Here is a 25,661-nt window from a genome sequence, read left to right on the forward strand (position 1 = left end):
AAACTTACAAACAAATCCACTTTAGGCCTTTCCACTGTGCGCATGATGTCTCACAGTGTCTTATGAATTTGGTTCTCTTAAAGGTACCTATCTTTAATTTTTAAACATACCTTTTTGTCCGTGTCTCCGGCAGTTCTAGTTCTGCTCCCTGGGGTGCCAGTGAGGAAAAGGAGCCCTCCTCCTAGGAAGATCCCAGGTGGGCGCCCTAGAGGGGTCCTGAACCCCGCTGGCCCCTCGGCCAGAGAGAAGTGTCCCACCAGAGTCGCCAAATGATTTACCAAAATATGAGTATTGGTCTAGTACCGATACTCAACTGTGACGGACAAAAGACTCTCTAACAATTTAAAGTTAGAAAGGGTATGTTTATTCAGCGCTGGGCAGCAGCGTGGGGTAGCCCCCTAATACGCACTGCGAAATTACAGGTGGTCACAGAGTCTATTTATTGACAAAAGGTTTAAATAAATACATATTCATAATACCAGCCCCTCCCATCCCTTGCTTCCTATGGTAATTAGCTTGAATGGCTATTAAGCATGCGTGGTTGGCTTCTTGAATTAAGTCTGGGGTTGTTTTTGTGGGGAGGGGTCCTAAAAGGAGGAAGTAAGGCGAGTCTTCCTCACCCTGAACTTTCGACCCTTTTCTATTAATGACAATACAAATGATTTCTGGGGATATTCCAATTTTTCAAAGAATGGGTTTCTGGTTGCGATTGTTCGTGCTTCTTCAGGCCTGCTTACCAGTTTCGTCTTTTCCCATTGTAAGCACAGCTGAGCAAACATGAGATGACAGACGATCAATCAATTATTTAAATTTAACTAAAATCTTAATTTTTCTAAGATTAGTGTTTCACTCCTCTGCTGATAAAAGGGTCTAGAGGGACTGTCCTGGTTCTGGCTGGGACAGAGTTAATTTTTTTTTCAGTAGCCATGAGGTAGTGGAACCTGGACCTGTGTGGCCACATCTAGGAGGTTATTTTATACCACCTCACATCATTGCCAGGAGTGGGAGTAGGGCACTGGCTTCTGAGAAGGGTGGGCCTTCTGGTGGAGAAAACTCTGGTGTGACAGAGGGAAAAACGCACCCCCCATTTGTTCATTGTTGCTCAGGATCCATGGTGAGCATTTTTGCATGTGGATCACCCTCCCTTTTGTACACTTTTGTTATTTCTATTGTTGCTGTTATTGTTGTTTTCTAATCTCATTGCTGTTTCCAGTAAATTGTTTTTATCTCAACCCATGATCTTTTGTGCCTTACATCAGAGGGGGAAGGGGAGCCAACTGCTGGTCATGGTCTTTTTAGTGGGAGTACTAAATTGGGGAATACTGTTCCTAAACCAGGATAGGCACTCACTGAAGACAACAGCACTGTAATCACTTAAACCAAAGTGATATGGCAGGTGATGAGCACACTGTTCCCCAGAATGGGGTGGGGGATATAAGAAAGCAAAGGTGGGCTTTAAATACCCACTCTTCATGCAAACAACTTGCATGAAACAACATGCCAAAAGAACCTCACCTAAGGGAGAAACAGATCCATAACTATACTGGAGAGGGTCAGCCTGTATCCAGTCTGGTGCAGTTTGTATGTGATACTGAGGATGTTTTCATTCACACATGGTGCAACTTTTTTATGATTTCTGTCCTGTCAGATCTGTTCTGGGATCTCTTCCTGTTACTATACCTTATTCACCTTGCTTACCCACAGCAGCAGGGTTTGGGTTGGAGGAGACTGGCCAGCTCTTAAGGATATCAGCAGTGATGGAGTTAATCTGATTTACTGGTCAGAAATGAAAAGTGCAGTGTCTCACCTCTAATAGACAGTAAATAGAGAGTGGTAGAGTGGGTGCTAAATCCAGATGTGAATTCCTGTCCTGGACCTTCTCTAGATTTTGCTTGCTTTACAGTAATGATACTGAAGCTGACATGCTGGCTTTGCAGCCTGATTGCTGAGAATTCAAATACTTTTAAATGAATTGTTGAGTTGAAGTAAAAGATTATTTCTTTTCTGCCCAACATTCCAGTCTGACCAGACTGCTTTTTCCAGAGCTGCTGTTCTATTTCCTATTGAATTATATTATTTGGAAAGTAAATTGTACATGATTCTTCTGATAGTTATGCTGAACAGTCTGGCCAGATGCAAGTGTTTAGTTTCAAAACCTCCCTATAAACTCTTCATTCAAATGGCCAAACATTTCCTGGAATTGTATCCCAGATAAATGATATGCTTTTAGAAATGCTCAGCATGCACTGCTCTGAATGTACCTCTCAATCAGTTCAAGTACAGTTGGGGTTGTAGTCTCCTTTAATCATGTTCTGCAAAGCAGTTGTTATGTACTGCTGTATTTCAAGACTTGTTTCTTTGTCTCTTGTTCTTCCCTTCCATTTAAATTAAAAGCTGTTCAAAGCAGGACCACCTCAAACTCAGGAAGCTGTTGCGGTGGTAGCTACAACCAGGTGGCCAGGTGTGTAGAGCTGCCTGATGGGATTTGCTGTTGAGTTTTGTGCTGGTTATGACACTGTGTAAGGAACAAAGGGCTGAATCTCTGAAGTGCAAAAAGTTGTAGGAAATGCAAAAGGGTCTGGGTGAGGGAGGTGGTGTTTGTGCCTGGTAAATGCCAGCAGAGCAGGGCAGCTGGGTAGCTTTGGGCTGCTGCTAGAAATCGAGGAAGGCTGTCCATCTGCCAGGACTGGCTCATGCTGGCTTTGCCGAGTACCACCACCTCAATCTTGCTGGGCCCTTGGCAGCTTGGCTGAGTGTTGAATACAGCAAGGGGAAGACAGTGCAGACATTTTTAAGTACTGCTACAGCAGTCTTGGCACACAGACTGAGGAGAGGGGAGACCTGGCCACAGCTCCAACTTCTTGATACACTGTGGGATGGGGAAGGCAGTGCAACCTCATCTGATGGCCATGGGTTGTATTGGTTAGGGTAAGCAAAGAGCCTGGCTTTCTGCTGTGAGGCTGAATGTCATGAAGAACAGGCTCACAAAGCAGGTTTCCAACCCTGCACCATCTATAGGTTATTGCTTTTGGTACCTGAGCCCCCTGAGAGAGACACAGGCACTCCGTGATTCTTTCAACCAAAAGCCCTTTATTGTACTAAACAACTCTTTTTATAACCTCCTAAATGTTTCTCTGTAAGCACTTCTGATTGGTTCAATGTTTGGCTGTCCAGCCTCCTTTTGACCAAATCTGGCTTCTGCAGCCAGTCAGGGACTCATCGGACTAACCCCTGTCTTTTCTAGATCTTTCCCCGGTGGCTTTACCTCTCATCATAGTACCTTTTCCATATATGGCCCAGTACAAGCCAGCTTGTAATGCCACAATTCCCCATTTCTTTTTTATTACAGTAATTTCACGATTATAAGTCACACCATTTTGACTAAAATTTTGGTCCGAACCCGAAAGTGCGGCTTATAATCAGGTGCGGCCAATATATGGATGAAGTTCAGAAATTTGCCAACCCGGAAGTGCGAGCCCATAGTAGCCCTGAGCCGAGCCAGAGCCCGTCCGGTCCCTGTGGCGGGGTAGCGGCAGCGCTCCCCGGCCCTGACTGTGGGGCAGCGGCGAGCCGAGTCCGCATGGTCCCGAGTCGAGCCAGTAAACCCCACGATCCCATGATTCTGTTACTAATTGGAAACTTTGTGAAAGTTGCACACAGATCCTTGCTGCGAACAAAAGTGCGGTTTATAATCTGGTGCGGCTTATATATGGACAAAGGATGAAAAGTTGCCGACACCCAGAGGTGCGGCTTATAATGAGGTGTGGCTTATAATCCTGAAATTACTGTAATTTGAAAAAATTTAGAAAATGCAAATATGCAGCTTGTTCTTTGTTATCTTACTTGCAAGGATCCTTTTGCATGCAAGATGACATTGACAGCATAATTTCACTCTTAACAAAATTTGTTTTTCTTAGTTGGTGATGGATTCCATATACCTGAGGCTGCAGTGCTTATGTTCAGGAGAAATTTGGTCTTTTAACAATAAGATTATAACTTGAAACATTTAACTTCAGAAATGTGCAAAATTTCAACTTAGCAAAACAATTTGTAAACAGGAAAATATTTTGTAAACAAACAACTCTGTTATTTCAATGTCCTTTAACTCTGAAGTAGGAGATAAACTCAGTTTTGTGATTGCTGAACTGGGATCTGCTCTTATGGTCTTTGTGGATTTTATACATCCCAGCTTTTTTGCTCTGTGAAAATAGGGGTACTGTCTAAGTTCTGGTGTCTCTTCTTGTTATTTTCACAAGCAACTGTGGAAGATATATCCTCCTTTTGATCACTGACATGTACTAAGTCACTGAAGTTTAAAGTGTCAGTTATCAGCAATTTTGAGATAGGCACTATTTTCTGTTATTCATATTACAGGTTGAATTACTTAGTAATTATAACGTTACAATTCAACATTAAACATGAACCATTCAGTTCAAAACGATTAACATTTTAAAAACAAAAGACCATTTAACTTAAAACCATTTCTAATAAGAACATACATCTTTCTTTTATTCCTTACTCCCTTTCTTTGTTTTATTTAAACAATAGACCATTTAACTTAAGACTGTTTCAATTAAGAACACAAATGTTTCCTATTCTACTTTGTCCCCCTTTCTTTGTTTTTTGAAATTAGAACAGAGAAAAACATGCATTGTTGAATTACCTTAATTTGGTGAGAATTATAATTGTTGATATTTTACAATCCAATTTTATTGTTTAATATTGTTCAAGAATTTTCCTTTAAATGATAACTTAGGACAATCTTCTCCAGATAAGATTCTTCATGTCTATCCCAAAGAAAAGGTTTTGGCTTTTGCAAGGCTAAATCAACTAGTCAAAATTACAGTAATTTCACAATTACAAACCGCACTGACTATAAGCCGCATCTCTGGGTGTTGGCAAACATTTCATTCTTTGTCCATACACAAGCCGCACCCAATTATAAGCCACTCTGTGGTTCACAGGGAGGACCCGCGCGCAATAAAGTTGCCAAATAGTAACAGAATCGCGGGATGGCGGGGTTTACTGGCTCGGCTCGGGCCGTGAGGGTTCGGGGCTGCCGACGGGGCCAGGTGGCCCAGCTCAGCGCTGCCACTGGGCTCGCTCGCCCCAGCCCAGCACTGCACCACGGTGGCAGCAGGGCACGGAGCATGCCGGCACCCGCGGCAGTGGTGGGAGGCGGGGATGGAGCCCGCTGGCACCCACAGCGGCGGCGACAGGAGGGGAAGGAGCCTGCTGGCACCCACGGCGGCAGCGGCAGGAGGGGACGGGAGCCCCCCACCTCTCCCCAGGCCGCGGGGTCAGCAGGAGGGAGGCCCCCGCCTCCCCCACCCTCATGCTGCTGGCACAGAGCCCGGCTCCACCCGCCATGCAACAGAGTAACCAATTTGTAACAATCGCGTAAAGCTGGGTTTTACTGGCAGGTGCTCGACTCGGCACCTCGGTTTGCACTTCCAGGGTTGGAAATGTCAGAAAATTATTCACATATTAGTCGCTCCTGAGTGTAAGCCGAAATTCTGGTGTGGGAGCAAAATTTTAGTCAAAACGGTGCGGCTTGTAATCGTGAAATTACTGTACTTGTTTTCAATAAATTACTTGTTTTCAATTTTAACTCAGAAATATCTGGATTTTATAAATTTCTCCCTTTGCCAGTCAATTCCAATCTGGCCACAATTTAAATAGACTGAGAAGGCTTTGATGGTAAACATTGATTATGCGTAGCCAATATTCCAACCTGGCCAGGGCTGAAACATTAGACTAGGCAAAATATTTTTTCTATTATATTTTAAAACCAAACCTTTATTAAATTTTGTAAAGTGATAAGAGGTAAGTATTTTAGAAAACTGTGCAATTTTAATTTTACAATGAAATACTCCCCACCAAACCAATTCACATAATTTTGATTCATTAAACCTATAATGTTAAAGGAAGTAATATCTTAAAGTTTTTCTGGATGACTAATAATATATGATGCTAGTGCAATGTATACAAACAACAATAACAAACATTGTAGTGCAAATTTCAACATATACTTAGAAAATAATAAGCTATATTTGCAGCATTGATAACACACGTTTTCAGCAACTGTAAAAGAACAAGTTAATAAGGCAAATATTAACTTAGTAAAGTTGGCAAAATATACAGGCTTTGACAAATTTAGATTAGAGATGGGTAAAGCAGCTGTTGAGCATTGCTGAGGGTGAACATTGCTGTTTACATCGCTTGGGTTGGTGTCTTTAAGTTTTCCAATTTTTATTTTCACTGTCGTAAGACATGAGGCAAGTAACATTTTGCTATATTTGTTGAGAAGATGGTTTGTTCTCTGTCGCTGTGTTCTAGCTTTTCTCTGTGTCTGGTGGTATCTTTTTAGGTTGACTTGCTTGCTATTGTTTCTATAAAGCTTTATTTTGGTAATTCTTTTCTTGATGCTTTTCACTTGGTGGGTATTTCTTAGGGGTTTTTCCCACATTCTAATTTGTGTAGGTATTTGAGTCCCACCCCCTACTTGAGATGGTGGCTTTTCGTGTGATTGGCGCTGTTTGGAAATGCTACTTGGTTGCAAACATTCCCTTTGTATATCTATGTGTTTCTCCCCCCACAGCTTAATGAAAGGTTAATGTGTGTTTATTTCTGGGGGAGAAATTACTGTTCCTATGGATGCTGAGTGTTAATTAAACCAGGGACTTGAAAATATCTTCCCTCTTCCCTTAAAAACTTACAGTTTTCAGTTGGAGATGTAAATGAATTTGAAAGTGTGGTCACTGCCTTGGCTTCGGAGATTACAGCAGGATCAGATGGAGCTGGAGCTACTTCTGGCTTTGTAATATCAGCAGGATAGCTTGTGTTCTTTTCCTGGATTTCTTGAGTGTTCTTCTGTGCTGTGATCTCTTGGAGCTGTTCCATTCTCGGCTTCTGATACAAAGAAACTATGGCTGCTGTGGTCGCAGCAGGAGCTGAGTCCGGAGCTCCAGCGTTTTTACTTCCTGGTTCCGGTGGGCTTCTCAAGGTGCTCCTGGGTATTCTTAGTGTAACATCATCGGGGATTTCCTTCTCTGGGCAGTTGTGGGCAGGAGTTTCCACGGCGAATCAAAGCGGAGCCACACCTTCTTTCTTGCCCGACAACACACCCTCCAGAGGCTGTGCCGGAGTCGGGACCCCTCCCCTCTGAGGCTGGGCCGTGACCGGGGGAACCACCCAGCAGGGCTGGGTCAGAAAAGGAGGTAACTCCCACCAGGGCATGATCGAAACAGGAGACATGCCCCATGAGGCAGTCTTTGTTTCCTTTTCCCCATCAGCTGCCATGAGATCGCCGCCATCTTGGGGTTTTTCTTGAGCTTTTCTTTCTCTGGCCATGTGTCGGCGCCATCTTTAGAGTTTTCCTCGGTTCATCCCCACAGCGATTTTGGATGGATTAAGGGTCTCTGAGCCGGCTACTTAGGGTTTGCCGGTCAGTAAAGTCTCTCCGCTTGAAGTAGGTACATTTTCTTCCATGCTACTGAGAGACAAATTGGCTTTTATCTCTTTTAGCAACTTTAAGACAATTCTCCAAGATTTTAAAGCATTAATTGCGTTTTTATCAACTTTTACAACAGCATTTAATATTTGTTCTCCAATTTTAGTCCAATTATTTATATTGAATGCAGTTTCATTAGTTAGTTCTATCCCTTTGCATTTTTGTCCATGATATTAAATCAAAAAACTATTCTTTCCAATAATCAATTTCCCATTCTTCAAGAAATAACTTCCATACCTGGATTATTGGATGCTTGTCTGTAGAAATGTATCATCCCATGTTTTTTCTGGCTCCAGGCCAAAGTTTTCTTTAAGTCTCTGGACTCTCCTGGCTTTTTTTCCAGCTTCTCTTGGCTCCAGGACAATCTGGCTTTTTGCCAGTTTTCTCGCCTGCCTCTTACGACTTCCCCCTGGCTCGGGGTCAGCTGATTTCTCTGCCTCTCCTCAGTTGTTTTTTCCTTAGCTCAAGGCTAAAATCTCCCTGCCTCTTCTTTTGGGCAGATTTTTCCTAGCTCAAGGCTAGCCCGTCTCTGTTCTGGACAGTTTGGCTTTGTCGTAATCATATCGGGGTCACCACTTGTAACTTTTGGTACCTGAGCCCCCTGAGAGAGACACAGGCACTCCGTGATTCTTTCAACCAAAAGTCCTTTATTGTACTAAACAACTCTTTTTATAACCTCCTAAATGTTTCTCTGTAAGCACTTCTGATTGGTTCAATGTTTGGCTGTCCAGCCTCCTTTTGACCAAATCTGGCTTCTGCAGCCAGGCAAGGACTCATCGGACCAACCCCTGTCTTTTCTAGATCTTTCGCCAGTGAGTTTATCTCTCACCATAGTACCTTTTTGTCCTAGTTTGGAGGACAGGTGTCTGCTAAGAAAGGCAGGAGCCTCTCTTTGAAAATGGAGAATGTAAACCCCCTCCCTCCAAATTATTATAATTTTGAAATCAAACGGCTCTCAGGCAAAGATATGGGAATTAGGAATAACAGTTCTTTACTAGGGAAATTAAAATAAAAATACAATACTACAAAGAAACAGACCCCAAGCCCTGACAGAGTACAACCTGACACCCTGTCAGGCAGGGTGTTGATAGCAGTTCGATTAAATGGTGGCTGTAGTCCTTTTGTAGTGACAGATGTGATTCAGTTGAAACAGTGCTCCTGTAGAAGGTGCAGTTTCCTTCCGGAGGTCCAGTGATGATGTGGAGAAATCCAACTTCCCTCTGGAGTCCAGTGGAGAAGGGGGCTACCTTGGTGTCCCCCACACCTCTGTTTTATCTTGGTAAGAAATGTTGGGCCCGTCCCCCTGGCTGGAGCAACTTCCAATGGGATGCAGTAATTTTATCAGTCACACAGTGGGACTAAATGGGCCATTAGCAGAAGATACCTCCCTGGAGGAAGGATGAGTTGTGAAAAGATAAAGAACAATGCCCCACCTGGCTTCAATGGATGGCCCATCAGCAGAACATCTCCTGCGGAGATAAGGATCACTGCCCCCACCCTCAACAGATGGTGATAGAATAGATCTTTTATCACACCCTGTATTGTAACCCAAGACACTTTTCCATATATGGCCCAGTACAAGCCAGCTTGTAATGTCACAATAGGTGGTACCAATAAGCTGAATTCTGGTCTGATGTATGCTTTACCTGTTGCCCTGCCACAAGCATGTATACAGACATGATAGTCTGTCATCAGATTATGTCTTTGAGGTTTGTATTGTGTCATCTTCTCTATGCTGATCACCAGGGTCTGAAGTTCATAAGTATTTGCTCTTACTTCAACTATTGTCCTGTTGCCTTTTTCCCAACCTGGAAATGAAACTGGAGATAATTTTAGTAAGGAGGTAATATAAAAGGGGATCTTTATTTTAAGGACTCCAGAGGCAGTTATGGAAGGATGTCCACAAAAGCCCACACCACCCCATCCCCCAGGGATGAGTAGATTTTTATAGGAAATTAGCATAATTGATAAAAAGCACTGCTTAGAAGGACAAGTGGTGATGCAATTCCCCCCCCCCCCCCAGGTCAAGCCCCTTCTCTGGAGCTCCCCTTCAGCATTAGTTGTACTTTGTCCATGAGAATGTATCTCAAAGAGTTGTTCTCTGTCTTGGTTCCCAGGAAGAACAAAGATAGCATTGGAACCTTGTACCTCCCAGGGCTTGGAGCTCTGGAATTTGTTTTGTCTTTCTGCCTGGGAAAGGCCATGGAAAAGTACTGGGAAAACTAGTCACTAATACAATAAACTACAGAGCTACAACTATATGTGTGAAGACTATAGAAAACAGAAAAAAAGGCAAAACCCAGATGGCATCAGTCCCTAGTGTATTGGGTTTGCATGACCAGGTTTTGACAGCAGAAGGGCTACAGGGTAGGCATCTGTGAGAAGCTGCCAGAAGCTTCCCCCATGTCCAGCAGAGCCAACACCAGACGGCTCCAGGATGGACCCACTGCTGGCGAAGGCTGGGCCAATCAGGAATGATGATAACACCTCTGTGATAACATATTTAAGAAGAAAGAAAACTAAGTGACTGCACAGTTGTAATTGCAGCCAGAGCAGGGTGAGAACATCAGAGGAATAGCTCTGCAGACACCAAGGTCAGTGGAGATGGAGAGCAGGAGGTGCTCCAGGCGCCAGAGCTGAGAATGCCCTGCAGCCCATGGTGAAGACCATGATGAAGCATCTGTACCCCTGCAGCCCATGGAGGACCTCACACTGGAGCAGAGGGATGCCTGAGAGGGGGCTGTGAACCTCTGGGAGGCTCGTGCTGGAGCAGGCTACTGGTAGGGACCTGCAGACCCGTGGAGAGAGGAGCCCATGTTGGAGTAGATTTCCTGGTAGGACTTTTGATCCCATGGGGGACCCACATTGGAGCAAGCAGTGCCTGAATGACTGCACCCCATGGAAAGGGACCCACACTGGAGCTGAAGAACTGTCTGTGGGATGGACTCATGTTGGAGAAGTTTGTGGAGGACTGTCTCCTGTGGGAGGGACTCCACATTGGAACAGGGGAAGGACTTCTGTCCCTGAGCAGTGGCAGAAACAATGAGTGATGAACTGACCATAACCCCTATTCCCATCTCCCTGTTCTGCTGGGGGAGGAGGTAGAGCTGGGAAGGAGGGTGGGATGGAAGGAAGGTGCTTTTTAAGGTCTTATTTTACTTCTCATTATTCTGCTCTGATTTTGTTAGTAATAAATTCAATTAATATCCCCAGTTCAAATCTGTTTTGCCTGTGATGGTATTTGGTGAGTGATCTCTCCCTGCCTTTATCTCAACCCATGAACCCTTCATTCTGTTTTCTCTCCCCTGTACAGTTGCAGAGGGGAGTGAGGGCAGCCTTGGTGGGTGCCTGGCATCCAGCCAACATCAACCCACTACACTTAGATATCCTTAATTATTCATAAGTTTTGACTTTAAACATGTTTCTGATGCATCACCTAAAGAAGTTGTCAGCATCCAGAATCCATGAATGTGTTAGCTCTGACTCTGCTGTTGTGATTCTCTCTTTCAGGACTATCTTACTGAGTGTAATCTCTTTGCTTAATGAGCCCAACACATTCTCTCCTGCCAACGTGGATGCATCAGTCATGTTCAGGAAATGGAGGGACAGTAAAGGAAAAGACAAGGAGTATGCTGAAATCATAAGGTAAGCTTTGCTGTGTGTGATGCTGTGCTACTGGCCTCCTGCTTTAAATTCTATGAAACAGGTTGATTTCAAAATTTGCTAAAACCAACTTCTTGCTGTGGTTTCTCCTTTCAAAATGAATTTTACAGCTTTATTCCAAGTTCATTCTTCTGGACAGAAATGGTACAAACTTCTATCTTTGTATTGTTCTTTTTCAGACTAATCTGGCATGATGTTCTGCAAAACCTATTGGTTGCTAGTAAATTCTAGTCTAAGTCCCTGTGTACCTTTGAGGACTGCTTGCATTGCTTGGGATGTGATTCAAACTGCCTTCATGCTACTAATTCTTTTCTTAATGCACTCATGAATCATAATCTTGTCCCTCCGATTTGAAGGAATATCAGTAGGATTTGGCAAGTGCTTGCACAGCTGGGTTTGATTAGCTGGAAGTGCTGTTTGGTCTTGACTGCCCTTTTCTGAGAAATTCATGGTTCATCAGGTGCTGTAGGGAGATGATGTAAACTTGAGCCAAGATTGCTGTGGAGTGGCAAATGGGCAGCCCATACTGCAGTGGGACTGCTGTCACACTTGCCTGGGGCAAGACCATGTATGCCTTGACTGGTAGCTGGATATACCCCTGGTTGGAGCTACGCAGGGCAGTCAGTCACTGTCCTGGGCTGTGAAAGGAGCCTTGCTAGGAGGTTATTTTAGTCCCCTCCAGCTCCATTAGCTTCAGCTGAATGTACTCCATAAACATAGTATGGCAGACTGAGCATATGGGTGGGAGTAAAGGAACAGACTGCCATCTGCTTCTCTCCCTGCTAGGAGGCAGTAACAGTTCGCAGCCTAAGTACTGCTGAGAGGCACCAGCCAGAGGCATCCTGGAGCAAAGGGAAACACTTGTTTCCTGCTATCCTCAGTCAGTGCTGGGGTTACAGATGCATCTCAGGGTGCAGCCACATGCTCTTACTCTCCAGTGGGAGCTCAGATGACAAATGCTTGTAGGAATTAGAGTTTTGAGCATGTTGGGGTAGAGCCACAGTGGTGGAGGGTGGCTGTGGATAGCATCTCTGGATGGCATTTCCTAAGTCATCTTAGGAAATCTGTGACTATCCCTTCTGTAACAAATGTAATGGAATTTGCTCTGAGTTCTGGCAGGTCTCTAATGCAGACTTCTGTAGAATAATTGATTTCATATGTTGCTGAGAGTGTGTGTGCTGCAAACACCCTTGAAGTGCTCCCAAGCCTGGGGCTGCAGGAACTAAATCTGTTTCTAGTGATGCTTTTGGTGCTTCAGCCAAACATCAGCTCTCCTGAGAGCTGCCAGGAGGGCTGGGCAGAAGCTAATTGGGAGATGGGGAGTTGAGCCACACTGCTGCCAGCATATGGCCCTGCTTATATTGCTTTGTCCTCCTCCCCACAGGAAACAGGTTTTGGCTACCAAAGCTGAGGCAGAGAAGGATGGCGTGAAGGTCCCCACTACACTGGCAGAGTACTGCATCAAAACTAAAGTGCCTTCCAATGACAACAGTTCAGATTTGCTTTATGACGACTTGTATGATGATGACATTGATGATGAAGACGAGGAGGAAGAGGATGCCGACTGTTACGATGATGATGATTCTGGCAATGAGGAGTCGTGACCTGCTCCCTCTATGCCCCTATACTGCCCTGTCAACTCAGGCCAGAAGGGAGCAGTGGTAACCGAGCAGCAGTCCAGCAAAAAAGTAGTGGTGGGAGGGGGGAGTAAAAAAACCTTTGTCTCCTGCTGTGTCCTGTTGTATGGATCTGTTTGCTCCTTTTTATGGACCTCTTAGAGACCCTCCACAGAATGTCTGAATTCTTGCATTCTTAACCCTTTCATCACTGTATTATGATTTCTTTTTTAAAAAGAAATTCCCTTTTTCATTTCTCTACAAAATGCTCACAGCGAAACAGGTTTGCTTGTGTTTAAATTCTTGAATTAAATACAGTCTTGCATTGAGATATTTAATGTATTTAAAGCTGGAACAAACCCATTGGAAGATGGATTTTCAGGAGCTCAAGTGCTGCATTTACTGGGAAGAAAGAAATCCGCACAAAGCAAATTGTCGGGGTTTAGCTGCTCCATTTACAATAATAGCGTGTGTACATTTGTTTAGCCTTGTGGTGGTGGCTTTTCCTTTATAAGGTGTGGGTTGGAAAGTGTAAAACTACTGTGTGTTGAGCTTGATGGGATGTTACTGAAAGGTACAGAAATCTGTTTAGCCTGGTCAAATTAGGAAATAGCTGGCCCCTGGATCCCCAGAGGGCACAGTCAGCTTTGTCTCTGAAAAAGGCTTGTGATATGAACCCTAAAATAAACATTCAACACTTCACGTCTGTACAACTGAGCCCTGGGTTGCATTATTGTTTTTCAGACTAGGTTTGGGTTGAAAAAGTTCTGTTTAGCCATTCTTCTGGGATCTGCTGCCAGCTGCCCCTCTACTGAGGGAGGAAAACAGAAGTGTATCCCACTGTCCAGTGGGCCAGCATTCATCCTGAACGTCTTTTTGGCAGTGGGAGAGTCTCCTTCTCCAGTGCTTGCTAGTAGCCCTTGTTTCCTCCAGCCCAAGTCCAGTGCTGGCCTGAGCCTTTGTTGCTTATGTAGGTCACCTGTTGGTAAATGCAGCTCTGCTGTAGCTCTGTGGGGTTGGCAGAAGATAAAGCTCCCTGAGGCAGCCAGGCTGTTTCTGTGCCTGCAGTGGCTTCTGGGACACAGGGCAGAGAGATGGATGGGTGCTGGGCTCTCTCCTGCCTGGCTGGCTGGGGCACGGGTGGATGTGTGCAGGTCCACAAAGAGAAGGGTACACAGTGCTTTCAAGATGAAAGAGAAAGCCAGCAATCAGGGTTTGACAGCCTGTCTAGGAGTATGTTTCAGCTGGTGCCTTGAGCTCAGCCTCCTTCATGTTTTTGGGAACTCTTGGCAGAGCTTAGGGCCCTCAGCACCCTCACCCCATTGCAGTGTGCTCTTGTTCAGCTGTAGTGCAGTGCCCTGAATTCACCTTTCACATGGATTGGCAGCCAGCCCTGCCCTTCTGTGCTGAGCCCTGGCAGCCCCGGGAGCAGATCGGATGTGCTGGCCCTGCTTGGGTGAGACCCTCTGTTCTCACAAGAGGCACTCACCCTGATAAGAACTGCAGGCTCAGGCATTTGGTATAGCTTGGCGATTTTAATGATACATCACCAGCTGCAGTCCCTCAAGAGGTACTTTGATGAGAATAAATTTTTTTCTGTGATCAGCTTGGTGGGAAGCAAGGAGCAGGATGAGAGTGAGCAAGCTTAAAGTGTGTTGCCTGGAGGGAGAGAAGGGGCAGATAGCCCTTGGTAAGGGGAGGAAGGCCTGTGGGACTCTGAAGTTATCAGAATGTTGCTTGGCTGGGTTTTGCTGCAGCAAGGACAGTCCATGTCCCTCTTCCCCAGCTTGTGCTAGTGTGCCGTCAGCAGAATGAAGGCAGCCCAAGTGGCAATACCTTGTCCCCAGTGTGTTCTGTGATGGTCTGCCCTCCTGCTTGCTTTTTACCTGGGGAGGCAGCTGGAATCCTCCTGAAGTGTCCCACAAGGGCTCCTTCAGGTCATCCTTCCATCAAGGACTAACAGCCCCTGGTGCTTTTTGGAGCCAGCAGCACCCCCGTCCCGTCCCGTCCCCTCCCCCCCCCCCCCCCCCCGCGCCTCAGCTCCCAGCTTCACGCCAGCCCTGGGAGGATGGTGCCAGTATTGGCAAATGGACCTATGGCACTCCTTGATACAAGACTGGTCTCAAAGCCACACTTGGCCAGGAACATCAGTCTCTAGCTTTGGGGGGCTGTTGGGGGCATGAAGGAGTAGAGTATGGCAACACTGGCTGTGCTGACTTGGTTTGAAATGATATTGCATCTTTCAGGATTTCCCTTGTATTTTTGACCATCTTCACTGTATGCTCTCCAGTGAGTTGTATTTTCAAGCTTGGTGTTGTAAGATGCATTATCTCATGTTAACCTTTTTAAAGACAAAAAGCAACCAATTTTGAGAGCTCTGACCATAACCAGACTAATTTCTCTTCCCCACTGTCCTATGCAGTGTCATTGCTTGTTGACTTGCTGGTTTCATTTTTTTGAGATACAAACCGAAATGAGGATATTGTAGTTGGTTTTGGGTTTTTTTTTTTTTGTTATTTTTTTTAACCTATTTAAGGAATTGTGGAAAAATGTTTACCTGATCTTTGTATTGTTTTGTTCTTAACCTTTTTCTCATCTCAGCCAATATTAGTGTTTACATTTGAAACTACCTGCCCTTTCAAATGCAGTTTTCAACCATTCTGAAACCAGCAGGGTATGCTACATTTCTTAGTAGTTTTCTTAGCTGAAATCCCAGATGGTTTCCTTTTTTTCTTCAGTATAATTTACCAGAAAAAATTAACTGATGCATTTTTGTGTTGTCTTCCCCTTCAGTAGTTACGTTTTGTCTTTTCTGCACATCTATTAATAAAAATGTGAAATCAAAATATGCCAGTACTCTTACTTCCCTGTTGAGTTGGTTTATTTGCATGGGTTACTCAAAGTTTGAATAACAAATTCACAAATTCAGTGGTGCTCCAGTATCAATACCTATACATATACAAAAATATCTACAAGGTTATTGGAAAACTAAAGCTGCTGTTTGACAACCATCTATACCTTAAAGAACAAATTGATTTCGAGAAGCACTTTGGCAAAAGGCCATGAGCTTTCCTGTTATATTTATTTATTCATCTTAAGTCATCAAAGAGGAGACCAAGGAGAAGACTGTTCATGGTATCATATGACTGCAGCAGGACACAAGGACTTGGGGTAAAGGTGCTGCTGGCATAGGGTTGAGGTGCTGCTGGTGGCCAGTTTTCTGGGGCAAAGTGCTTTGACCTCATGCAGAAGACCAGCAGAGGAACTGCGGTAATCACTGCCAACCACCCCTTCAGGATGCTTGCCCTGCCTGGCCCATGCTGTTCTCTCCAGGCTCAAGAGTGGAGAAGTATTTGTTTTTGCAGTGCTGAAATTAGCAGAACATGAGTACAGGTGTTGTATTTGCTATACAACATTGTTTACAGCGCAGCAACAGCCAAGCCAAATATGTTTGGGGACTGAACATTTCTGCTTCACAGCCATGCTGGAGGAATGGTTATGGCATTGCAGAGCTGACTTCCTAGAGGACTCTTCATATTGGGGAATGAGACAGTGCTATCTGGGCCTTCTGACTGGGATCAGGCCTGGTTGTAGCTCCTGCCTGGCTTCTATTGCACCAGCCTGCCTTGAGCTGACAGTAGCTTCTTGATCTAGCAGAAGGTGCTGTACCAAAACCAGGACAAACACTCCACACTACCCTGCACTGGACAAACCTGGCTGCCCCTTGTGCAGAGTGGTTGGGGTTTTTTTCTCCAGTTCCTTGACGGCCAAGTGCAGCAGAGTAACCTTGGTTCTACCATCAGACTGTGGAACAGAGACTTAGAGATGAAATTGCTGCAGAAGAGCCCCATTGGAGCTGACAATAAGGGGAAAACATCCTGTTTAGGCTTGCCAGGGGAGGGAAGGGAGGCAGTAAGTCTCCAGCCTGCAGAAACAGATTGCTGTATTCCCAGTGCCGGACCAAGCACTTTGCTTTATTGAACCTCACCACAGACCTTCCTCCTGATGGAGGCCATGGACTTCATGGGCAAAGCAAGGAAGGACAGTGCTGCTGTGCTCCTTCCTTACCACTCCCAGCTGCTCCACAGGGCCTCAGACAGAGCACAGTGTCCCAGGACAACAAATGCAGAGACTAATGCTTGTGGCAGAAGTCAGGGTGTTGCCCAGGATCTCAATCCAATGCAGCTGCCTATGAGCTTTCAGTACCAAGGTGTGTGTGACAGGCGGCGACCTCTTTTATGGTCAGAGATCACTCACCTGCACAGCAAAGGGTGGTCTGAGAGTTCTTATTTTGCAGTCAGGGCGCAGCAGGGCATGAAAGAAGACTCGAGAGCTGATGTTCAGAGGTTTCCAAGGTTGTTTATTCTTTCTTATCTAAGGAATTTTCTGTCTACCTTACAGCGGTCCACTCTGCAACTCATCCAAGGCTGTTCTCCTGCCCTCCGGGGCAGGACTTATCTTTTATACCCTAATTTACGTCTACTTTATTTACAATTAATCACCAATACTTTATACCCACTTTACACCGAGCAGTTTTCCCTTCACCAATCCCGAGTTGGCATCTCGACCCAGAAGATGGATGCCATGAAGAAGAAGAAGAAGAATTTTTTACTACACCACAAATCCCCCATCTTGTGTCCAAAACCCCCTAATATAAACAATCTTTAAAACCTTACTTTTCTACCTTTTAACACACCAATTTACACTCTACTTATTTCTGTGACTCTGTAATTCTGTATATAAAGATGGTAATTTCTCCCAGGGACTTAGATTGAACTCACAGGGATTTTTGGCACCTTGCCAAGGCTTCTGAGCCCCCTGTACAGGCTCCAGGGAAGCCAGGGGAATATCCTGGGTTCCCACAGGTGTGCTTACCCTTGTCACAGTATTCAGCATCCCCATCTCTTGCTCTTACCTTCCCAGGAGGAGGAAGTAGAAAGGGACAGGCTAGAAAAGCAAAACTGTTTGAGGCCTTTGAAAATTCAGACAAACACTAGTAATATGCTCAACTATGTATTAGGTGGAGGGAGAGTTAAAAGAAATAAAACTCCTAAAAAATTCATCACACTGGTGTAGGACAAGAAGAACTAGGAGTTGCCTCCAGGGTCTTGTTTTAGAAAAAAGTGGGGAGGGACAGGTGAAGTTTCCATCAAGTAGCTGTGTCTTTTCTGGGCAGGGTGGCTTGAGGCAAAAGGAGGTACAAGACAGTCTATACTTTTATTTAAGAAACTGATACATAGTTTTTGCCTCTAATGATGGAAGGGAAGTTGCAGGACCCACTGAGCCATCCAAAGTCTCTTGCTAGAGAAACAAAAATCCCCCAACCCAATACCAAAACAGACAACTCCCCCCCCAAAAAAAAAAACCAAACAGAAAACAAAAAACCACAAACAAAAAAAGGCCTTTTTTATTAAAAAGTGAAAAATAAAAAGGTGAGAGTGTGCAGCTCAAGGCCACAGTGAACAAACGGCCCACAAGAATTCCTCTTCCACAGCAGGAAGGAATGAGGAGATGAAAGAGGAAGACCCACAAAATTTTTTTCCCTTCTCCCAGTCCCTTTTTAATGTCTTTAAAGTAACATCTATATTGAGGGCTGAGGGCGGAAATCAAACCAACAGGACACATCTTGATTATTTTTATTTTTTTTTGGGGGGGGGAATAAGGCAGGTCTTATTTGCCCAAGTTTAGAACTGCATTAAAAAGAAACAACTCAAAAAGAAAAAAAAATGGCACAGTTTGTCTTTTGACAGAGTTATAAAGCTTAAAAAAACATGGAAGGATGATCTGGTGCAGATGGGAAATTCATGTTTCCCTACAAAGAAAATAAAACAGGTTGCAAGATGCAGAAAACCACATTTAGCCTCTATTACATTTACAAATACATACATAAATATATTACATACAACAGCAACTTCAAGAGGAAGCAGGCAAATCACACTGAGAATGGCTGCCTTGCTGCAGTTCTCCCCACATAGACATTTGGCTGAGCAGAAATTTCTCCTAATAATTCTAGGAATGGGGGTCAGCTTTTTCTTTTTCTCTTTTTTTTTTTTTTTTTTTTTTTTGCTTGCCTCCTCTCCTTTCATTCTCTTCCCCCTCCCCAGTTTTTGATTTAGTTTGTCCAGTATGGAGAAGTGCCATAGGTTTTGGTAGCCTGAGACTTTTGCTGCATGGTGCTGGGTTGATTGCGTTGGCCAGATCCACCCTAGAAATCAGAAAGGAGACATGAGCACCAATCCTACTAGGAAGACAAGCCTGTCCATACATAAGCAGAAGAGCTTCCACCAACACAGCGATGTTGTCCCCCTGGACAGATCTGTTTGTGCTCTGCAACATCTCCATCCTGCAATCCAGGACAGTCACAAAGAAACCAAGTGTTGGGGGTTGGTTCTTTTTTCCCTTTTCTCTTTGTGGAATTTTTACGATTGTGATGCTAAGAACTTGTTGGCTACACCCTAGCACAGATGGGGGGCGGGCAGGTAAAGGAAGTGTGGGTAGCTGCGCTCTCTCTCGCTCGTTTGGCTCGGAGGAGAACGGTCGCTGGAAAAACCCCGCTCTGCCACATCAACTGCCTTCCTCGGCTGGGGGACCCTGCAACCCCCTGCCCGGACGCCCTCCCACCTCCACCTCCAAGCATCCTGTTGGAGCACCAGGACCGACACTGCCCCAAGATCCGTGAGATGAGTCTCTACTCCACCCTTCCCATTCGGGACACAGTCGCCATCACCCCCAGCGCCCCTCCAGCCACGTGTGATTATCGCACCTCCCCCTGCTACCGGAAGCTGGCCGGCACTGCCTGCCACCTAGGACGGTAGCTGGACCACTGGGGAAAGGTGTCCACAACCAAAAGAACTGTTACTGGGTTCCTGTTCTGCTTGTTAATTTCCTAGCTGTTGTTGTTTGCCTTGTTATATATATATATACACACACCAGTAAAGAACTGTTATTCCGACCCCCATATCTGCCTGAGAGCCCCTGATTCCAAAATTATAATTTGGAGCGGGGGGGGGGGTCTGCACTCTCCATCTCAGGGAAGAGCTCCTGCCTTTCTTGGCAAATACCTGTCTTTCAAACCAGGACACCAATGTAATATATGTTGTTATAATTCGTGTTTATATAATATAAGAAGGTTGTATAAAATAAAATAACCTTAGACACTGCCAAGCACCCGGGGCCATAGACAACGGCCGTAATTAGCATATCAACAGACCTAGCTCGGGGATCTCCACAACACAGGGAAAAAATCATCGATAAAGAACTTGTCAAGTACCACAAATCAGACAGCCGATCACCTCCACCGGTTCCCATAAGCGAGAAACAGCACTCCCAAGAAAAATTACACATCAATAAGGAGCAGACACAGCCTCATCAGAATTCATCTACACGCAGGAAGGACCTTTGTACAGGGCAGCACCAGGAAAAGGATTTAATCTAAATATGAGAATCCGCAGCAGAAACAAAAGAAACTCTCGCCTCAGGCCAGAAAAACTGTATAAAAGCTGGGCTCCCCGGGATGGCAGTGTGAACACAGGGGGATCTGATGCAATAGAGGTCAGATCAGCGTGTGTGTCCATCCAGCACCGATTCCCCAGGCTCGGTGCTGTCATGTTTCGTTTGTGGCTTCCCAAGACCGTATTTTCGGTCGCAAAAATAAAAATTGCTGTTTTACTATTTAATTCGGCTTGATTCGGTTATTATCTATAACACCAAGCAAAAAAGCAGAGACCACTATCCCACCACCTCCTACTGAGGTTTAAGGACAAGGAAGAAGAGGAGCAGGACTGGAGACAAAAAAGGAACTCGCCCAAGGTGAACAGAAGCAGTTCACCAGCCAAAGACAACACACATTCAGAGGAAGACGTAATTTCCTATTTCTTGATTCTAAGGGCAGAACACATTTTTTGGGAAACATTTATAGTAAGGAAACACATGGGCTGGTAAAACCAAATCAGAAATTAGAACCACCATGTAACCTGCAAGGGGATGATTTCCCCCCCCCAGAATTACAGTACAAGTGTTCACATCTTGCTCTCCTGCCACAGCCAGGGGACATCAACACTTGCCTGGGCTTCACACCTCACAGCCCATTTCTCCATGGCCCACATCAGGATGGCCTCTTCACAGAATCACAGCCTGGCTGAGGCTGGCAGGGACCTCTCAAGGTTTCTCGCCCAATCCTTCTGCTCAAGCAGGGTCACCTAGAGCTAGTTGTTCAGACCGCTCCAAGGATGGAGACTCCACAACCTCCCTGGGCAACCTGTGTCAGTGCTTGGTCACCATCCCAGTAAAAAAGTGTTTCCTGATGTTCAGAGGGAACCTCCCATGTTTCAGCCTGGGCCCATTGCCTCTAGTCCTGTCACTGGGAACCACTGAAAAGAGCCTGGCTCCATCTTCTTTGCACCTTCCCTTCAGGTACTTATATATATTGATGAGATCTCCCCTAAGCCTTCTTGTCTCTAGGATGAACAGTCCAAACTCTCTCAGCCTCTACGGATAAGAGATGACCCAGTCCTTTCATCATCCTTGTGGCCCTTTGTTGGATTCTCCAAAGCAGCCATGTTTGTCTTGTACTGGGGAGCCCAGGACTGGACATGGGACTCACCAGTGCTGAGCAGAGGGGAAGGATCACCTCCCTTAACCTGCTGGCAGCACTCCTGCTAATGCAGCCCAGAATGCCTTTGTAGCAAGGGCATAGTGCTGGCTCATGGTTAACTTGGTGTCCACCAGGATGCTCAGGGCCTATTCTGCCAAGCTGCTTTGGCTCCCTGCATATACTGGTGCATGGGGTTGTTTCTCCCCAGGGGCAGGACTTGGCATTTCCCCTTGTTGAATTTTATGAGATTCCCTCCCCAAGCTGGCCAACAGCATTGAGTCTGTCAGTCTACAATTGCTGTCAAGGCCCTTTCCCAATGAGCAAAGCAAAAACCAGAAGGAAGCAAAAACCCCCAATACCTTGCTAGGAATCTGCCCTCAGGCACACTGAAAATCAAGGGGCTGACTCACCTGCCCATCTTGCTGAAGGTGGTGATGCAGCATCTGGGAATGAGGCTGCTGATGCGCAGGGAGGATGTGGAGAAATGGGGCTGGAGCATAACCTGGGGCAGCACCAGGGTTCAGCCCGGTTGATCCAAGAGCAGAGGGTAGGCTAAAAGAAGGTGGTGTGCCAGCATGGAATCCCTGTTTGTCAAATGTCTGCACAAGAGGCAAAGGGGAGAGCATCAGAGACCAGTGTGAACAGCCCCACGATGACCAAACAAGAACAAGAGTGGCCCAAACACACATCACCTGAAACTTTCATCAACCCCCACAGAGCAAGCCAAGGTACACCTGCAAGCACTTCAGCAGATGAGTTTCAGCTCCTTTTCTCATCCATTCTTCTGAACTAATGACTCTAGCATTTTCTTTTTATTTCCACAGCTACTATGCTCCCTTTTTCCCTCACCTCTTTTTATTCAGTGGGACATGGGATGGCAGCAGCTGCCTAAAATCACTCCTTCACACATTATGGGGGCTCAGGCTAGAATTGCAAAAGCAGTAAGATTTTTCTCCCCCTGACCAAAGCTCAACCCAGTCTCTTGACTCACTTGCTTTGAGAGATATTTTGGCCAAAAACATTAGTGCCATCACACTTCATTTGCAACCAGGACACAGCACGTGTGGGGCAGTATGGGCAGTGTAGAGTGCCTGCACCTATGCCAACAGCTGACATCAGGAGCAGTGGGACAGGGGGTGAGACAGCAAATAGCCAGTATAAGAAATGCCACAGCCTGTTGACCCTGAGAACCAACTGGCTTGGGAATGACCCTAGCCTCCTCCACAAGGGGAGCCATGGATCAGGCCTCAAGCCAACAGGAGAGGAGAGTCTAGCATTGCTCACCTGTGTCTTGTTATAGACTGAGCCACTGATATCAGGCACACCTGTGTTACTTGAGGTCACAGAAACACCTGGAAAACAAAAAAACAGCCACCAACAATGGGAAAGTCAACCATCACCTAGCATGAACCCCATGCTTTGCTCCCAGCTCCTCTGACAGCCTCAGTAGATGCACCTTTGTCTGTAACCACTGTACCCCACACCCTGATGCTGCTGCTGGTCCAGCCGGTGGGGTTCTCTGAGCTGTCAGACCCACAGCACTGCACATGGGAACAGAAGAAATAGTTTGGCTCCTCACTCACTGCAAAGCAGAAAATCAGTCAACTGGAATAAATCACCCACATTCACAACCTAGTGGTTACCAATTAGATTAAAATGCACTTCACCAAGAAGCAGTTGGCTGCACCAAACACTCAAGCTCACAAAAAGACAGCTTTCCCTTAGGATTAGGAGTGTATTTGGCTCTGCTGTAGCATTCAACAGCTTTCCAGTAGTGCACTGAGCAATGAGTTTCAGCATCTGCTACATATTTGAACCCTTGTCCTTTTACAACCTGCAGAAGGATAAGGTCTGCAATGTTCCTCTGCCCAGAGAAAATTAATATCACTGATTCAGGCTGCCTTCATCTAGACAGTCTGGTGCCATATCAGGCTCAGGAACACTCACCAGCAAAGTGATTTTCAAACCAGGCCCTTATTCAGTCTTATAAAGACTGTCTCCAATCATTTTACTGGGATCAGAATAAAACTAGCTGTTCCTTTAGCCACTGAATCAGAGGACTGGGCTCAGAGGGTGTGCACTGCTCTATGGTTGTTCTCTTCCTAGGACAATGCTCCTTTTTGGATTGCTCCTCTACAGATGAGAGCATGATCAGCTCTTGGCTGAAGACAGCATTTCAAATGCACAGCAAATGCTTGGTACTTGCTTAAGTCCAAGGATGAACTAGCTAGTGCTAAGTAGCTAAGTATACACTTCTCAGGTCTAACCAGCATGTTCACAATAAAGCTTTCATACAAGCTGTAAAATTCTTCAGCCTTTCCAGTCACAAAGGAAACATTTTCAGGCAGAAAAGAAAGTGATGAGTTACAGGGTGTACAGACAGAAGCTAAACAGCCCAAAGATGTGTGAAGTGCCCTGTTCAACCCTAACACACAGCTACCTGAAGTGCCTACCAAGAAATCCAATTTACAGTAGTTTCACGAATACAAGCCGCACGGATTATAAGCCGCACCCCCGGTGCCTCGACAATGTTGCTGTCTTTGTCAATAGATAAGCCGCACCCCGAATATTAGCCGCACTTTCGTTCGTGCGCAGCTTTCACAAATTGGCCAATTAGTAACAGGATCGCGGCATAGCGGGCTTTACTGGCTCGGGGCGGGGCCAGGCAGGCTCAGCCCGCTCATGGTTGCCGACGGGGCCGGGTGGCCCAGCTCAGCGCCACGGCTCGGCGGGGCTGGCCGGGTGGTACTGCCGCCGCCGCCGGGCTCGCTGGCCCCCCTCTCCCGTCAGCACCGCCCCGCTGCCGCGTTCCCTAGCCCCGCCGGCGGGCTCGCCGGCCGCGGCGCGTCGCGTTCCCTAGCCCCGCCGCCGGGCTCGCCGGCCGCGCCGCGCCGCGTTCGCTAGCCCCGCCGCCGGGCTCGCCGGCCGCGCCGCGTTCCCTAGCCCCGCCGCCGGGCTCGCCGGCCGCCCCCTCCCGTCTGCACCGCCGCCGCGTTTCCTCGCCCTGGCCGGCACTGCAGGCCCCCGCACCGCCGGGCTCCCCCACGCTGCTGGCCCCGATTCTGCTGGGCTTCCCCCGCTGCCAGGCAGCCCCACCCGCCGGCCTTCCTGCTTCTGCCATGCTCCCCTGCACTGCTAGCCCCAGTTCTCCCGGGCTCCCCTGCCATGCTGGCTCAGGCTCTGCCGCCCTCCCTGCCCCGCCCTGCTGGCTCAGGCTCAGCCGCCCGCCCCCCACACTGCTGGCCCCGCCTCTGCCAGGCTTTCCCACCTCAGCCGGGGCCGGCCGGGCTCCAGCTTGGCTTGGGGCTGCCGCGGGCTCTCACTTCCGTGTTGGCAGCTTTTAGAATTTTGTTAATAGATTAGCCGCCCCGGAATATTAGCCGCACTTCCGGGTTTCCACCAAAATTTTGGTCAAATTGGTGCGGCTTGTATTCGTGAAATTACTGTAGTCTTCATTTGGCAGAGGACAATTTCAGCAACAGCATCCAACTGCTTAGGCTTCAAAAACACAGCACTGCTGCAGGATCACTATATTCTTCAGCAAAGAAAACTTTGGCAGAAGAAACAGCTTACCATTTCTCCTATGTATAATTGTGGGCAAAGCTGCATATCAACCACACAAATCCTTATGCAAAGTTAAGCTGTGAGGTTTAAAAGGAATACCTGGGCCATTAAAAAAGTATTTTTTGTATGTGATATTATATATGTTATAAAGTACAGTAATTTCACGACCACAAGGCGCACTGGACTATAAGGCGCACTTTTTTTTTAAAGCGAGGATCCGCCCCCAGCTCCCCCCACGCGGTTGCTGGCCGAAGCCTCACCTTAACCCGGCGGCCATGGGCCCCCGGGCCCGCCTGTACCCGGGCTATGCCTGCCACTGCTCGGCCCCACCTCCCTGGGGCCGGGCTATGCCCGCGGCCGCTCCGTGCTGCCTCCACGGAGCCGGGCTATGCCCGCCGCTGCTCCGTGCAGCCTCCCCGGGGCCGGGCTATGCCCGCCGCTGCTCGGCCCTGCCTCCCCGGGGCCAGGGCACGCACGCCACTGCTCGTCCCCACCTCCCTGGGGCTGGGGCATGCCCGCCGCCGCACTGTGCAGCCTTCCCGAGGCCGGGCTATGCCTGCTGCTGCTCGGCCCCGCCTCCCCGGGGCCAGGGCATGCCCGCTGCCGCTCTGTGCCACCTCCACGGGGCCGGGGCATGCCTGCCAGGGTACCACATGCCCCCGGGCCCACCTGTACCCGGCAGGAGGGATGCCGCGGGACCCCGGGCCCCCCT

The 25,661-nt window shown here is 46.8% G+C and overlaps 2 protein-coding genes across 6 annotated transcripts in view; one reads left to right on the forward strand and one right to left on the reverse strand.

The window, feature by feature from the left end:
• LOC117005095 (ubiquitin-conjugating enzyme E2 R2-like) overlaps nt 1-14,803 on the forward strand; it is a 147,392-nt gene extending 132,589 nt beyond the window's left edge. Inside the window, exons 4-5 of the mRNA XM_033076368.1 lie at nt 11,024-11,158; nt 12,561-14,803. Coding sequence (XP_032932259.1) covers nt 11,024-11,158; nt 12,561-12,780 — 355 coding nt within the window. The 3' untranslated portion in view covers nt 12,781-14,803. The remainder of the gene's footprint in view (nt 1-11,023; nt 11,159-12,560) is intronic.
• A 4,022-nt stretch (nt 14,804-18,825) lies between these two features.
• Nucleotides 18,826-25,661, reverse strand: part of LOC117005092 (ubiquitin-associated protein 2-like) — a 222,010-nt gene continuing 215,174 nt past the window's right edge. For all 5 annotated transcript variants that reach the window (XM_033076365.1, XM_033076364.1, XM_033076363.1 and 2 more), the window contains 3 exons: nt 22,670-22,737; nt 21,796-21,984; nt 18,826-18,997 (listed from right to left, as the gene is read on the reverse strand). In XM_033076365.1, the coding sequence (XP_032932256.1) occupies nt 18,905-18,997; nt 21,796-21,984; nt 22,670-22,737 (350 nt within the window). In that variant the 3' untranslated portion in view covers nt 18,826-18,904. The remainder of the gene's footprint in view (nt 18,998-21,795; nt 21,985-22,669; nt 22,738-25,661) is intronic.

Source organism: Catharus ustulatus, chromosome W, assembly GCF_009819885.2.
Source record: "Catharus ustulatus isolate bCatUst1 chromosome W, bCatUst1.pri.v2, whole genome shotgun sequence".
In the NCBI taxonomy this organism is placed as follows: Eukaryota; Metazoa; Chordata; class Aves; order Passeriformes; family Turdidae; genus Catharus; species Catharus ustulatus.